The sequence below is a fragment of the Vulpes vulpes genome, chromosome 1 (assembly GCF_048418805.1).
Source record: "Vulpes vulpes isolate BD-2025 chromosome 1, VulVul3, whole genome shotgun sequence".
NCBI lineage: Eukaryota > Metazoa > Chordata > Mammalia > Carnivora > Canidae > Vulpes > Vulpes vulpes.
Genome location: NC_132780.1, coordinates 148,066,832 through 148,083,627, shown reverse-complemented (window position 1 = coordinate 148,083,627; position 16,796 = coordinate 148,066,832). Strand labels below are relative to the sequence as shown.

At 37.4% G+C, this 16,796-nt stretch overlaps 1 protein-coding gene across 3 annotated transcripts in view; it reads left to right on the top strand.

Annotated features, from left to right (window-relative positions):
* PKHD1 (PKHD1 ciliary IPT domain containing fibrocystin/polyductin) overlaps positions 1 to 5,636 on the top strand; it is a 477,678-nt gene extending 472,042 nt beyond the window's left edge. For all 3 annotated transcript variants that reach the window (XM_072733695.1, XM_072733698.1, XM_072733700.1), the window contains one exon: positions 773 to 5,636. In XM_072733695.1, coding sequence (XP_072589796.1) covers positions 773 to 1,227 — 455 coding nt within the window. In that variant the 3' untranslated portion in view covers positions 1,228 to 5,636. The remainder of the gene's footprint in view (positions 1 to 772) is intronic.
* The last annotated feature ends 11,160 nt before the right edge of the window (positions 5,637 to 16,796 follow it).

Sequence of the window (16,796 nt, the reverse complement as noted above, 5' to 3'; positions counted from 1 at the left end):
AAGTCACAGAGCCAGCTAGTAGGGAAGGGGGAATTTCACCCTGGTTTTGTGACTCCAGTCTAGTACTCCTTCTCTCTTTCCCCTGTTATACAACAATATATGTACACACTCATATGGATACATGTTTATTGATAGATTTAGGTTATCTCTACATGTGTTTATATTCATGTTTTACAAAATCAAAGATACTCAAATTGTGAATTTGCCACAAAAACCACAGTGTTAAGTAAGACTGGCTTTTGGAGCTCAAATGTCTTAATACAAATGTGAGTTATCCTGTTCTGTAAGGCCTGAGTATGGTCTGGTTTTTGCATGTAAGCCCCTGTGCTTACAAGGAGAAATCGTTGTTGACCTATCCACATCGTAAAAAGTGTTTTTTGGGGAAGTCATATTATCAAATATTCATTTTCTTACTTGTATTTCTTTCTTTATTTATTTGGTGGAGCCCAATGCAGGGCTTGAACTCACAGCCCTGAGATCAAGGCCCAAGCTGAGGTCAAGAGCTGGACACTCAACCCACTGAGCCTCTCAGACACCCCTATCAATTTTTTATTAGATAACTGATATTAATTATAAATTAGGTATGGGATACAGTGGGGTTTTATGGGAAAAATATATTTCTAAAGATATTTGGAAATCAATAAGCTAATACAATTCAATCTTTAATTGACAGTATCATTTTGGGAATGCTAAGTATGTAAAGTGATGGTTCTTAACCTTGACTGATTTGAGAACTAAATTCATTTCTTCCCCTACTTCTTTTCTCTCACAGATATGAAGATTAAGGTCATCATGGACAAGGTGAACCAGCTCCCCCACCAATCACTGAATGGAGTGTCCAGAAGAAAGGTCAGCCGTCGCACAGTCCAAGAGGAGGGTAGCAGCCGAGAAGAGGATGTTGTACCTGCTCCCAGGATTATCAGCATCACATCCCAGGGGCACACCTGTGTTCCAGGCTCTCCTGCTCAGCAGATATACCTGCAAGAGGCTGGAAACTGGAAGGAGGCCCAAGAGCAATTGGTTAGATATCAGCTGGCAGGCCAAGATCAGAGGTTGCTGCTCTGCCCAGACCTCAGACGAGAGAGGCAGCAGTTACAGGGGAAGAGCCAGTTGGGTCAGGAAGGAGGAAGTGTGGGGCTCTCCCAAGAGAAGAAAGCCTCTGGTGGTGCCACCCAGGCATCCTGTCCTCATTTAGTACACCCAGAAACTATTCAGGAACAGCTGTGACTCGCGCACGAAAATTGATGTTCCCATGGGCTTTGCTGAGACTTCAGTTAAGGACAAAGCTATAAAAACAGTAAGTTTGGGGAAGGAAATTGTCCATGGACCAAAGTTACATTTTTAAATAGTTCTTTCCATTAATAGCTGGGTCAAATTTACAACTAGAAGAAAACTATTTTGGGAGACCAGAGATAACCAAATGCCCAAGCATATTATTAGTGAACTCATATTTCAGAGCACTGATTTTTAGAGAAGATAATGCATACAGCTGCCCAATGAAGGAGGGAAGAGATTCTATCATATGCAACCTCTTTAGTCTGTGTGCTGGGAGCTCTAATGAAGACCAGAGCAGAGGGTCAACTGGTAACAAGCTGGGTAAGGATGCTAAAGGCAGTTTCACCTAATTCAAACATTTATAGAATGCTCCTCAGTGTTCAGACTAGACACTTCCAGCAGCTTGATTGTTTCCTTGGCTCTGGATCCAAAAGGCCTTACACTCTAAGAGAGTAGAGCAAGGATGGCAGAGATGAGGAGAATTTCCAGAAACAACTTATTCTCAGTTTTTCCCAAAATATAAACCAGATTTTTTCAATCTCTGAAAGATTCAGAGGCTGTCCTATGTTGGAATTAGAATAGAGAAAGGAAACAGACTCTTCTATTGCAGCATTTTAAATAATGGTGCCCTGGAACTAGTCCCATAGTGGGTACTCTGGCAAAAAGTCATCATCTGCAAGGCATCAATGGGAAAGTATGTCTTACCCTACTATGAGTTTTCAGGAACATTCTTTTGTCCATTCATTAGATGTATTATAGACATCTCAAATCGTAATGCTGCCTTGAAAGGAGGGAGGCAGCTTTCTCTGTGACATGGTATTGGATTCTGAGGGAGATAACCATCAGGTGTCAAACTGATACTCTCCAAGAAATTTCAATCCAGGCTGTGTTTAAGAAGGGCATTGATGGGCAATGTGGTCTATAGAAATTTACTCTGGAGGTACAAACTAGCTTCCTGCAGATTAAGTCCTTTTTGTGTTTTGTTTGGGCACTAACAACGTTTAAAAGCATAACAAAGAAAAAAATAACTTGATTGACTTAGACTAGATTTTCTCTAGTTTAATTAGTCTCTGCTATAACCTGTCTCTTATCTATTTTTTATAGTTTCCTGGTCTATGAAGTTATTTGTATTTGCAATCTTTAGTATATACATTGAGTCATCAGAGATCTATAATCTTTTGCACAAAAGCATTTTAGAAGTTAAGACTTTTGAGAATTATAAAATGACAGCAGTCTTAGCACTACTGCTGTGGGTTTGTCTATGCATTTTCCCTTTCACTCCCGTGACTTCTTTTACCACCACAAATTCCAGCCCAGATTTCTTTCCTGAGCTCTACACCAAAGAGTTAGCTACCTACTAAGAACTTCCACTAGATTATCCCACATCCATTAAGAAGTTACATGGCCTTAAAACCTGCTTCTCCTCCTGCTCACCCTCACACAACCACACAATATCACTGCACTCTGCTTGGAAATCTGGATGTCAATCAGGACTCCATGTTCTATCTTATTCTTTCCAGTCATTTCCCAGCTGTTATTTCTACTCCTTCTTTACCCTTCTTCCAACCTTTACTAGCTTCTTAACATCTTCATTGTGCCAAATGACTGATCTTTCCGGAAAGCAACTTTGAGACTATCCCTCTGTTTAAGAACAACCGTTATTAATCTATTAATACTCCCTTAACAATGCTTGGGATCCCTGGGGCCAAAATGGACTCCTTGGCCCTGAACAGCAGCCAGAAATATCCAGAGTAACTTGCAGGGTTCTAGCATGTGTCATGGAAGTTCAGATTCTAATTAGAATCCTCTAACCCATAATTAAGCCAGTCTTCTTTTTCTTCTCAGAAAATGGGAGAACTGGGTAAATACTGGAGGCCAAGACAGTTGCTCTTGGGTCATTTATGTCTGGCAATGAGCTGATTAGATAAAGCACCGCTTTCAGCCAACCCTAAACTTATTCAAACCATTAACACAGGTGGCCAAGAAAATAATTCCCAGCAGCGACAGGCCTTACTCTTTATTGAAATAAATAATTGAGATACATTATTCCTCTGTTATTTTGAAGCAACTCTTCTTGCTTCCCTTCTGATTTTCTACATATGGCAGATTCTTTTCCCCAAGATACTGAACAAACTAAAATTATTAAGAGTTCAAAAATATTTATAAATATTTCTGGATGTTAAGATCAAGAGGGAAGGATGAAGAGAACTAGGGTAGTTTCCACCATCTGTCAAGTTTTAGGGGTGTGCTCAGAGAAGGTACTATACACTTTGACAGAACTTCATGTCTCCCTCCGAGTGACAGACTGAGCCAGTCTGACTAGGGTTGTGTCCTGTTGCAGGTTTGCCCATATTGTTGTCCAATGAGGCTACTGAGAACCAAGAGGCCCAGACCTTTCAAGGATTTTTTAGTGAATGGCTCTTTTCCATCTAGCAGTATAAATCCAAATGTATGAAATTACTATACATTGAGATGTATGCAAACTCTATGCAAAACTGAGTATGGGGAAATTGAATGTAAATCACATGCAAATATTATTCAACCAAGCTTCTATAAAATCCTACATGTCAATAACAGTAAAGGATTTTAATTAATTCTATCATTTAAAATTCATGCATTTATTCCATATTTTGTTTCCAGAATTTATAATGTATTCAGTGTCAATTTTGAAAGCACTATACACGGAAAGAATTACTCTGCTAAGTGTAGAACAGTTGATTTCAGCCTACACGATAGCGCTGCGATGAATTGCAGATATATTTAAGACACAGATAACATTTTCTGAATGTAATCTTTTAAAAAAATATAAGCCATTTTTATAAAGTTAAATGATACTTAAGTGGTAGAATATGGCGATTTGTGTATTTACAAATACTATTCTAACATTTGTTATTTTTATACATGAAAAAAGACCAGGGTTCTCTGTGCTTGGAACAACTCAAGAAGAGGGATTTCTCTGCACATCAATCTGGTCTCTTTTGAGACAGAAATTTATTTAATGCATTTGGAGGACTGTCTAGAATTTACTAGGTTTTTAAGAATTTTCTCTTTTCTTATTTCAGTCTCAAAATGATGATTCATTATTATAACCATGTATTTTATTTCAAATTAGTATCTTTAACAAAGGGAAAGTTTATTTCCTTTTGAAGAATGTGGGAAATGGCCACTTGTCTCGCTACTTTATAGATGAAGAAACAATCAATTGCTAAACTTTTGCAAGGGTCCAAGGCAAAATTGGAAATTTGTCTGGACTATATCTGATTCTATCTAAAATGCTCTTAAGGTAATGGTATGTCCATCCAGTAGAATGACTGATACAGAAAATTATTCTAGGTATACTATTAAGCTAAAAAAAAAAAGCATATTGCAAAACAATGTATATATTATGCTTTTACCTCTAGTTTATTTATGTATAGAAAAGTTATGGAGAGATGGCCAATAACCTTTTGAAAATAATAGTTATCTTTAGGGAATGGAACAAATTTGCACTTCAAATTTTATATCTTTGTATTTCAGTGTTTTATAAGACATATTACTTTAATATAAATTTTTAAATTTTAAAAATTTTTAAAAATATTTTCTGAAACTTATGGTTGACCAGAAGTTAGCAATCTCTTTAGTTCTCATCCAAGAGTAGTACTTGCTTATAGAAAATGCATTTAGTTCTTGATGGAAGGTATAGATAGATAGATAGATAGATAGATAGATAGATAGATAGATATAGATGATAGATAGATAGATAGATAGATAGATAGATAGATAGATAGATAGAAAGAAAGAAAGAATGATGAATGGGTCAGAAAGAGAGGCCAAAAAGGAATAAGAGGGAAAGGAAGGAAAGTCTCCAACTTAAGAAAGGAATGCTCCTTGGTGGACAATGGTTAGAGTACTAACAAATCTGAATTTTCACACAGTATCCCTGGAATATCATATAGGGCAGGCCACCTAAGATCCCATCCATGTGAGGGACCTAAAGGAAAATCTGTATTTGGCTATGGATTCAGCATTTCTTAGTAAGATTCAAATATAAAAGAGCCACCCTCCCATCACCCTTATGGAGTATACACTGTGAAAGCAGATGCTCACCCTAAGTCATGAGTAGGCTCAACACAATACCCATAGCTACTGAGATGTGCCGACTGGATAGTATGCCTCTCTCTATCAGCTTAGTGCCATACTCTATTCTTCTTCCAGCCCAGCTCCATAAGAACTTATTCTAAATCCATACCATGTGGTATTAAGACCTGAACACAAAAGGCTGACTCTTGGCAGCAGCTATCACAGAACACTTATTAGGCAGATTCCACAGACTCAGAGATTTATGATAAAGTTTTAAATAAAAAAAAAGCTTTAAATAAAAAGACTGTGGATTTTAATTTCCAAATCATGGATGTGGCCTGAGAAATAAGATGCTCCAAAATTTTCTTAAATTTGGGGATGAATAAATAATCCTGTATGCTTAGCTACAGTTTAAACAACTCTATAAGTGCTATAAACTTGGACTATATGTCTAGTAATACCAAATTTTCTCTTTAGTACTCTTTTCTGTATATCTTCATTCTGTTTCCAAGGATGTCACTACCTCAACTATCAGCTATCTTTCAATATTATCAATCTCTCCCCATCTACTGGATATTCCCACTACTATCCAACATAGTTAAGTAGCTCCCATAAAAAATTAAAGAGAAAGAAAGAAAGAAGAAAGAAAGAAAGAAAGAAAGAAAGAAAGAAAGAAAGAAAGAAAGAAAAGAAAGAAAAGAAAAGAAAAGAAAAGAAGAAAAGAAAAGAAAAGAAGAAAAGAAAAGAAAAAGAAAAGAAAAGAAAACTTTCTTTGATTCTATAGGCCCCTTCAGTTCTCTTTTTTCTACTCCTATTCCAGCAACATTGTTTAAAAGACTTTTGTTCACACATTCCCAGTTTTCATGAACTCTAACAGGCATTCCAGGATGCTTTCTGACCATCTACAGAACAGGGACTGTTCCTGGGGCAATCCTAGGATCTTCCATATAGCCAGTTCTAAAGAATAATTCTTTCTCTTCACCTTATATGACATCTCAGGAGCATCTAATCCAAACTTTCTCTTCGTCTTTTTGAACCATTTTCCTCTTTTAGCTTTTGTAATGGCTCTTCTCCTTGATTCCCTCTTAATGTCACTGAAGACAACTTTCTCAGCAGTAGAGTGAAGGCTCAAAGCTGGGTTTCTGATCCCAAATCTTGTGATCCCCTAAGAAGAATATCCAATTGAGTCTTCCAAGTCTTTTGACTTACAGAACTAAGAACTAGTATATGGGTAAGTTGATGTGTCTTTCCAAGCCTGTCGTTTTAGAAGATGGTTTCAGACATGTAACACCACTTGGCTGAGTATAAACATTGGAATCACAACCTTTGCTTTGCAAAACTGTGGAAACATCATTCCAGTATTTTCTGACTTAATGTTTTAGAGGGGAGGAGATGTCAGAAGCCATTCTGAGTTTTGTTCTTATTTAGGAATGGTTGGACAACTATAAGATCTTTTTTCTAAATTATTTTAAATACTTTGAAAATTCTCTCCATATGTCTGTTTGTATACTAGCAATAATCACTAAAAAGAGAGGATAATATTTTTTTAAATAAGAGAAGAAAAGCTTTAAAGGGAAGGAAAATGTAAGTAAGCCTTTAGAAAATAGATAGGATTTAAATAAAGTTTTTAAAAGATGACATTTCAGATAGGGGGAAAATATAAATTGGACTGGAAGAGTTACTTATCCCCAGATCATGGATTGTTCAAAGAATGAAATAATGCTGTTAAACACAGGAAATAAAAGCCTGAATGAATAATTAATAACCATTTTAAGTATGTGAAATTATATTAAAATAATGGTAGAAGTGATTTCAACTTAGATTGGGCTAGATGGAATTATACCCACCATATATGAAGAGATTAGGCATTAGGAAAGAAAATGATTGCTTGAAGAAAATATCAGTAAATATTACAATTCTTTTTTTAATAATAAATTTATTTTTTATTGGTGTTCAATTTGCCAACATACAGAATAACACCCAGTGCTCATCCTGTCAAGTGCCCCTCTCAGTGCCCGTCACCCAGTCACCCCCACACCCCGCCCTCCTCCCCTTCCACCACCCCTAGTTCGTTTTCCAGAGTTAGGAGTCTTTAGGTTCTGTCTCCCTTTCTGATATTTCCCACACATTTCTTCTCCCTTCCCTTATATTCCCTTTCACTATTATTTATATTCCCCAAATGAATGCGAACATATAATGTTTGTCCTTCTCCGATTGACTTATTTCACTCAGCGTAATACCCTCCAGTTCCATCCACGTTGAAGCAAATGGTGGGTATTTGTCATTTCTAATGGCCGAGTATAAATATTACAATTCTTTCAGCATCCTACTCTTAAGATTTTTAAGACATGGTTAAATGCTACTTTGCTAGTCTAATAAATATAGTAGGAGATCATGGAGTAAATGACCTCTACATATTCTTTTTTTTTTTTTTAAAGATTTTATTTATTTATTCATGAAAGACACACAGAGAGAGAGAGAGAGGCAGAGACACAGGCAGAGGGAGAAGCGGCTCCATTCAGGGAGCCCGATGTGGGACTCGATCCCAGGTCTCCAGGGTCACACCCTGGGCTTAAAGCAACGCTAAACCACTGAGCCACCAGGGCTGCCCACCTCTAGGTATTCTTATTTCTTCATCTGTCAAATAAAATCGTGGTCAAGGACATATGGCACCCCAGACAATACTGCCCTTAGACTCAGTGAAGAAGAGTATCCCCAGGCTCTGGGCTTTAGAGAGCTCCATTTGGACTTCCTCTCATCTGCAGATGCCTTCTTCCCCATAGTTAGAGAATCCATGAGGCCAAGATGATGTGCCTAATCACACACGATGCCCACCATTTCTAATCCATTCACTGACGGCCCAAGACTGAATTTTCTGTCCAAACAGTCCTGAGCCCTCCATCAGGGCTTCCAAAGGCTGTTTAGATTCCTCCTTTGCTTGTCACATCAACTTTAGTGAAAGAAGAACCATTTTGACTTAGTGCTGAGAAATGTGCCAAACTGGCGTTGATATTATCTTTCTGATCAATACAAAGTAATTGTAATTTCTAGATCTTGTTTTTTCTTAAGGACACAGATTAAGACATTTATAAATATATTTTGGCTTAATGCCTTGCTTGCTACCCTTCTGTATCTCCAGAAGTTTCTTCTAGCTTCTCAGAAACCACCAGCTAACGTCAGCAACTATTCTGTTTATCCTGGGCTGGCACCAAGAGTCACACATAAAACAATATGGCAGGCGGAGTTTTAAGATGGCCTCCACTATCTCAGTCACCTGGTGTCATACCCATGATTACATTAAATAGCAAAAACAATACTGCAGTTTTGATTAGAGTTGCTAATTACTTGACCTTAAAATAGAGAAATGTATTTGGGTGGGCCTAACCTAATCACATGCACCCTTTAAAAAGACACAGATTTCTCTGGCTGGTGGTAGTAGAGGAAGTCAGAGATATGCCAAACTTGGGAAGGAGTCTGTGTGTCATTGCTGCTTTGAAAATAGAGCAGATGACCTGGCAAGGGATCCAAGGAGCTTCTGAGAGCTGAGTGGCCCACAGATAACAGCATAGAAACAGGAATCTAAGTCCTTTGACCACAAGGAAATGAATTCTGCCAATAGTCTGAATGAGCTTAAAAGCTGATACTTCTCCAAAGCCTCTAGATAAAAGCTCAGCCTGGCTAACATCTTGATTTTGGCCTTGTGAGACCCTAAGAAGAAAATTCAGTTGAGCTGTCCCAGTCTTTTGACCTACAGAACTGAGAGCTAATAAATGGGTGTTGTATTTTTGGTTTTAAGCCATTTTACTGATGTGCAACTGACATGCAAAAAGCTGTATGCAGGGATCTCTGGGTGGTTCAGCGGTTTGGTGCCTGCCTTCAGCCCAGGGTGTGATCCTGGAGTTCCAGGATCAAGTCCCACATCAGGCTCCCTGCATGGAGCCTGTTTGTTCTCCCTCTGCCTGTGTCTCTGCCTCTCTCTCTCTCTCTTTCTCTCTCTCTGAGAGAAAGAGAATAAACAAATAAAATCTTTTTAAAAAAAAGGTGTATGCATATTTCATGTATACAACTCCATGAGTCTGGATATAAGTATCCACCTGTGAAATTATCACCACGATCCAGGCCATATTGAAATTTCCATCATCTCCCAAATTTCTTCACTTATTATTATTGTTATTATTATTATTATTATTAATAGTAGTAATAGTAGTAGTAGTAGTGGTAGTAGTAAGAACAAATAATACAAGATTTATCCTCTTAGAAAAGTTTCAGTATATAATATAGTATTTTTTTGGTATAGGCACTATGCTGAATTGATAGATCTCAGAACTTATCTTCTAGAACTAAAAGTTTGTACCCTTTGATCATCAGCTCCCCATTTCCCTTTCCCCCAGCTTCTGGCAATCACCATTCTCTGCTTAGTTCTGTAAGTATGACTATTTTAGATTCCACATATAAGTGAGACCATACATTGTCATCTTTCCAGGTCTGGCTTATTTCACTGAGATAATGTTATCCAGGTCCAACCACATTGTCACAAATGGCAGGATTTCCTTCTTTTTTAAGACTGAATAATATATATTGTGGGTATTGTTTTAGGTGGCCAAAATTTGTGATAATTTGTTACACAGCCATAGAAAACCAATATAGAAACTATGGTTTCACTAAACAAAAAGGGAGCCTAGTCCTCTCGTCTTTTCCTGGGCTTTTTCTGATCTCTTTTTCAGCTAACACAAATCACTTCTAGTCCTCCAGAACTTCAACTCCTCCTTCCATCCAGAGATTCCTTCCCAACAGCACGGTTGCCTACTGTGGGCCGCTGAGTCCTATCAGTTGTCAGGTGCCTTCCCAATTTACCATTGGCACATGCACTCCCTCTTTATAAAATTTGCCAGCTGTCAGGTCCTTGAGCCACTAGAACCACAAGACAAAAAACAAGCCAGATTGTTCTTTTCTCTCTATATCCTTCTGTCTTCTCATTTCCCAGTCTGTTTCCCCAAGTAGATTCTGACAAAAGTTATTTGCGGCATTCCCATCAGTTCACTGAGTGACAGGAGACTGGTGTCAAGTGAGAAAATGAAATGTAAATTTTATTAAACACCCCCTCTCATCTCTGCGTATCAATCCAGATTCCAGCTGAACATAGCAAATCAAATCCTCTCTATGCCAGGCCTCAGGGCACACGGAAAATCACTTCTCCTTAATACCATTCCCTTCTAGTAAAAAATATTGTTCTGTTTGGTGAATGAAATTTTTAAATGCAAACCCTGTTTTAATCCCAGTAAAAAGTATTTTTTTCAAATGAACATTTGAAAGAGGGAGCAGAAAACAGAAAAGAGACAATTGGAAGGCAAAGGAGAAGGAGAAGGGAATTGGGGAAACAGAATCGCATTTAGCTGTGTCATGTCTGGTGGCTGCGCAAGGATGCATATCTGCAGAATAAATGGTGACATTCTTTGAAAGCTTGGACTATCAGGACATTTATCTACATGCTGTCCTGTCTCAGAGATAATAAAGATCTTAAATCTGATACACCGCCTTGAAATAGCATTAGAAATATAGATGTTTCATTCTGGGTGTGAATATGTGGACAATTACCAGCGTGTCTGGGGTTTTGACAGGTGGCATCTGACTGTGTATAGAGAAAATCTTGATTTGGAACCTTAAAAGTGTGATTAGCTTCAAAATGATAAAAGCACATTTTGATTGCTCACTGAAGTAAAAATAAGACTAAGTAAAATTTGAGCCAATGATAAATGTTGAAAGCACCACCATTACTTAAAATACATTCTATTTATGCATATGCCACTTAATAAATTTAAATAAAAATTATACATACTGCTCTATGTTAAAAGAGAAGAAGATAATTTAATGTACCTTCTTTTAATTTGCTCATTTTAAGTGGGTACACCATTTTTGAAATGATGTTTCATCAGGAATATGTTTGTACTTACCACCTGCATAACCCCTTGTCCTGATGTGCCCAAGTCTAAGGAGTTTCCCAGGATATGGGACTGTTAGTTCTAAAGCTAGGACACCCAAGAAAGTCCCAGGAAAAATAGGATGAGTTGGTCACCCTAATATATTACCATTATAATTAATGTAAAATAGTAATTTCTTATCCTTAATAAATTATTAGTATCATGGACTTATTTTTGTAAAGTGATCTTGAGCTAAATAAACTTATAGATGTATCTGGAAGTGAACTTGATTTGCTCAAACTTGGTAGATAGAGTTCAGACTTCCAAAATATGTGAGGTTGCAGCTGAAGCATTAATATCAATATCTGAAAATAATGTCATTCTTATCCCCTACTTTCCCTGACTTGTGGTTAAGCTCAAAAAACATTCTTCTTGATACAACTATAGTCTGTAAAGGAACCTGAGTTGCTTTTCAGATACTTAGGAATGTGCTAGAAGAACAACTGATATTGCATAAAAATATCTCTACTTATATTTTAGAATACAGCTTAGATGCATTAATGTATTTAAGATCCAAAAATATAAATCAAGTGTTGGGCTAAATAGTGCATTCACTTCCCAAAGGAGCTATAACATTTCTCACCTTAGCAGAAGTCTAGCTTCTGAGATAGAAGGTGCTACATTTAGTATTAAAAATAATAATAGGGATCCCTGGGTGGCGCAGTGGTTTGGCGCCTGCCTTTGGCCCAGGGCGCAATCCTGGAGACCTGGGATTGAATCCCACGTCGGGCTCCCGGTGCATGGAGCCTGTTTCTCCCTCTGCCTGTGTCTCTGCCTCTCTCTCTCTCCCTGTGTGATTATCATAAATAAATAAAAATTAAAAAAAAATAAAAATAATAATAATGCCATGCTTCCTTGTGCACAAGAAGAAAGTTTATATGGTAATGTAGAAATTTTAACTTGAGTTGTTGTATCTAGGATCCATAGCCCTTGGATGCTTAATTAGATATGTTTGATTTAACTGTTCTTCCTCTTTAGTATTTTTTTGCACAAGTTAATTAAAATGGAGTGTTTTGCTTTAGAAATGGGTATAAATTATATATGTAAAGAGTATGAAAGCAGGGCTAACTTGAGGCAAAACTGTGGAATTATCAACACGAATGTTTGGGGCTTGCCCTGACCTTTGTCCTATTTTATTACTTCTAATCTCAGTCTCCATATCTTCAGTGCTGAGAAGAGCTCATCTCAGATGTGTTTCACGCTCTAAATCTACTCCTTCTCCATCCTTCTCATCAAACTTAGGCTATTCAGTGACCTGTTTCTTCCAGAATTTCTAGATAGTTTCACAGAATAATTCACGCATAATTCATAATTCATATGCTGTGACATTTGAATATATCATACCCACTGGGAGTATTTTTATTTTTACAGATTTCTCAAGCCATGGCCTAAAAGAATATATCTAAAGTTGGAGTTCCAATTACTGGAGAAAACTCTTTTAGGAGAGTTACCTTAAATAATGTACTTGTGTCCTATTGCTGCTATTACCACAAACTTTGTGCCTTAAAACAGACCAAATTTCTTCTCTTAAAGTTGTGGAAGTCAAAAGTCTGATATCTGGGATCCCTGGGTGGCGCAGCGGTTTGGCGCCTGCCTTTGGCCCAGGGCGCGATCCTGGAGACCCGGGATCGAATCCCACGTCGGGCTCCCGGTGCATGGAGCCGCTTCTCCCTCTGTCTCTGCCTCTCTCTCTCTGTGTGTGACTATCATAAATAAATAAAAATTAAAAAAAAAAAAAAGTCTGATATCTGTTTTGCTGGGCTAAAATGATAATGTAGTCTAGGCTGGGTCCTTCTGGAGTTTCTAGAAGAGAATCTGTTTCCTTGCCTTTTTCAGCTCCTGGTGGTTGTGTGTATGGCTTGGCTTGTGGTCCCTTCTGTATCTTTAAAGCATATCTCCAGTGTTGACTTCACTTTAACTTCTTGTTTCATATCTCCTACAGTTTTTTTCTGATCTCCTGCCTCTCTACAGACCCACTGTGATGACATCTAGGGCCCACCTGGGTAGTCCTGGGTAACCTTCTCATTTCAAGATCCTTAATCTTATCAGTTGTATAAGTCCCTTTTACAGTGTAAGCTAACATTCCCAGGAATTAGGAGGGGGATAGCTTTGGAGTGGCCACCATTCAGCCTACCACCAATAATAACCTCGCTGGTTGTTTATGTCTATAGGTGAGATTGCCTCTGTAGGAAGGAAAAGCTATAGTAATGACAATCCTGCCTTAAACTGAGAGTATAATATTTGGAAATTAAGGATGGAGTCCTTCATTATGATACCTACCTCTATATATACCTTTATAGTCCCTGTGGTAGGGAGGTTGGAGAAGTCACAAAGTGGAGCCGCTCTGTCCCCTTGTCTCCAAGGTCCCCTCTCAGTCATACTGGAGTGGAGGTACCAAAGCTGAAAGAAAGACACCACAGACACAAACATGAAAGTCATTGAGCCTATCGGATCTTGAAGCAAAAGGATTATATTTTGAAGCTCAAAAAATTACAAGAAAGAATACTTGTGTTTTTCTTCATAATTTTCCCTTCCTTTCCTTCTACAATTCATGTCCTATATATTCTTCAGAGCCCAGACAGGGTCTAATTCTGATCCCTCATGCCCCAGTGAGATTTTCCTTGCCTGAGATTGCCTATGCTGCCCTCATTACAATATAAGGACATGCCTAGGTGATGAGTGACTGCTGGCATTTTATAGAATGTCTATCTCCCCAACTAGGTTGTAAACATAGTGACAGCAAATACCATGTCTCCTGTATCATTGAATTCTCACCACTCCTTATACAGTAGGAATCACTGTCCTAATACAATACCTCAGTAACAGAGTGGATACAAATGTTGAATGAATGAATATATGAAAAAAATTTGTTTTCTTAAATCAGACTTAAGGCAAGATCTGTCCTTTTAACATATTTATAAATAAATATTTTTAAATATTTATGATTCTTCTAGGCAATCAGAAGTAGGTGCTCAATAAATATTTGTTGATTGATTAATAATGTAAGTTCTATAGACGGAAAATTATTCTGGGTTCACTTTAATGACATTAGCGGGCTTAATATTCTTTTTTCTTAAACATTCTATATCCAAATGGTTGGAGTTTTAAATGTAAAATAAATTTAAGATGGAGCTTCCAATATTTTTTTTTCTTTTATACTGTTCTAAAATACTGCAAGTTAAAAACAAGTACTCTACAGAATTTTTTTTTTTTAAAAAACCAAGTACTCTGAAACAAACAAACAAACAAGTACTTTATACATAAACTGTGGGTAAATACTATTTTAAAACCTAAGATTTAGGGATGTCTGGGTGGCACAGTTGGTTTAGTGTCTGACTCTTAATTTCAGCTTGAGTCATGATCTCAGGTCATAACCTAAGGGTCATGAGATCAAGCCCAAGTTGGGCTCTGTGCTCAGCATGGAATCTGCTTAAGATTCCCTCCCTCCCCCTTTGCTTTTCCTACCACCCACCCTATCCCTGTGTGAGCTCTCTCTCTCACAAGTAAATAAATCTTCAAAAAATAAGTAAAACCTAACTTTTATACAATCACATGATGCTTTAGAAACCATTGGTCGAGATACAATAGCTTACAGCTGATAATGTATGTCATTATTACATCCCTTTTAAATTTTTTAATTTAATGCTACTTCAAAGATAAAGTCACAGGATAAAATTACTTGTAACATGTAAAATAAATTTGAATAATTAAAGGCCTTTTAAAACTCCTTAGGATAAAATAACCATGGAAAACTCCCCTCAAAAGTAAAAAACATACTATTTACAATAGGACAAATACAAGCAAGTAATCCTGTGAAAACGTTCAATTCAATAATAATGCAAATTATAACAAAGTGATGCCATATTTCACCCATCCATTTGGCAAACATTTAAAGAAATGATAATAGCATATGGGAGCACTCTTTAATGCTGGCAAATATACACTCTGATAACCTACCCATGCATTCTCTGTGTGGCTATCAGTTGGTAAAAACTTTATAGAGGGCAATTTGATCATTATCAAAAGACTTTAAAATGTGCATATATTTTATATAAGTGACTAAAAAATAAAAATGGAATGAAATAACTTATTGAAAAGTATGAGGCAAAATATATACTCTTCTCATATACCAAAACAACAACAACAAATTCCCTAAACTATCAACAAAAGAGATAGAACTAAATCAAGATTGGTATGTCCACATAATTAAAGACTTTGATTCATAAAAACTATGTTTTCAAATAATTGCATAAGAATCTCAATTTTTTAATATTAAAGTCAAGCATATAGCATGTAAATAGAGTATAATCTCACATAATTTTGTGCATATGCATTTATGCCTTTTAATGTGTGTGTATGTGTTAACAGAAATAATCTTTGAAAATTTGTGTTTTTTCTTTTTGTTTTATTTAGACTTCAACAGGTTACTTTTGATGGGATTTTAAAAAGTAAGTTTTCTTTATTTTTTTAAAAGATTTTATTTATTTATTCACGAGAGACACACAGAGAGAGAGGCAGAGACATAGGCAGAGAGAGAAACGGACTCCCTGCAGGGTCCTGCAGGGAGCCTGATGCAAGAGTTGATCCCAGGGTTCTGGGATCATGACCTGAGCCAAAGGCAGACATTCAACCCCTGAGCCACCCAGGTGCCCTAGTAAGCTTTCTTTAAAAGAAGACTAGAGACCCCCAACCTCTGCAGTAATAAATAGAGCCCTCCTCTGCTGACCTTGAAAATGCTTACCTGTATAAAAGCACTTTGTACTGACGTGCTACCCTCTTGCCCCACTGTGGGAGAATCGGCTGGAGAGGACTGAGCTTAATCTGCAGCCAGAAAGAGATCATGGAACCCAAGGCCCCCTTGGCAAGCCCCTCTCATTTTTTGCTGTTATTCCTCTTTACCATTGTCACCCTTGTCCAAAATTAGGGTGAACATAGTCTGCTCATTGCAGAGGTTTTTCCACCAGACCCAGTGGGGAAACATTATTCTTAATACTCTTCTTCCTACAGTCACCCGACTAGGAAGGAGTGGAAGAAATGTGCAGTACTGTGCAGCTGGCAGAGGATAGAAGGGTAATAAACAGGAGCATTGACTAGACTCAATATTAGTGATGGTGCTGGGGAGCCGTCCTGGCTTTGGGCTGCCCGAAGGCAGTGGTGATCCCCTGCTTGTCCTATCTGTCAGTCTATTTGATCTCCAAATGAATTGCTTTTGATAACAGCTATATAAATGCAGAACTGATCCGCTGGGCCTTCTTAAATGAGACTCCTCGCTTTCATCTTCCAGTCATTTCAAAAAGCAGATAGACTTGTTAGAGGTTTTAATGCAATGATTTATGTTTTATCTTGCCTGGTTTGAGGCAGCATTTATTTAGCACTAAATTCTTCCCAAGCCTCGATGTGAGGGGAGAAACGTTTGAACACACAACATTTGAGGTTTCTTTTTTAAAAAATAAATTCAATAATATGTTTTTCTCCTTTACTAGG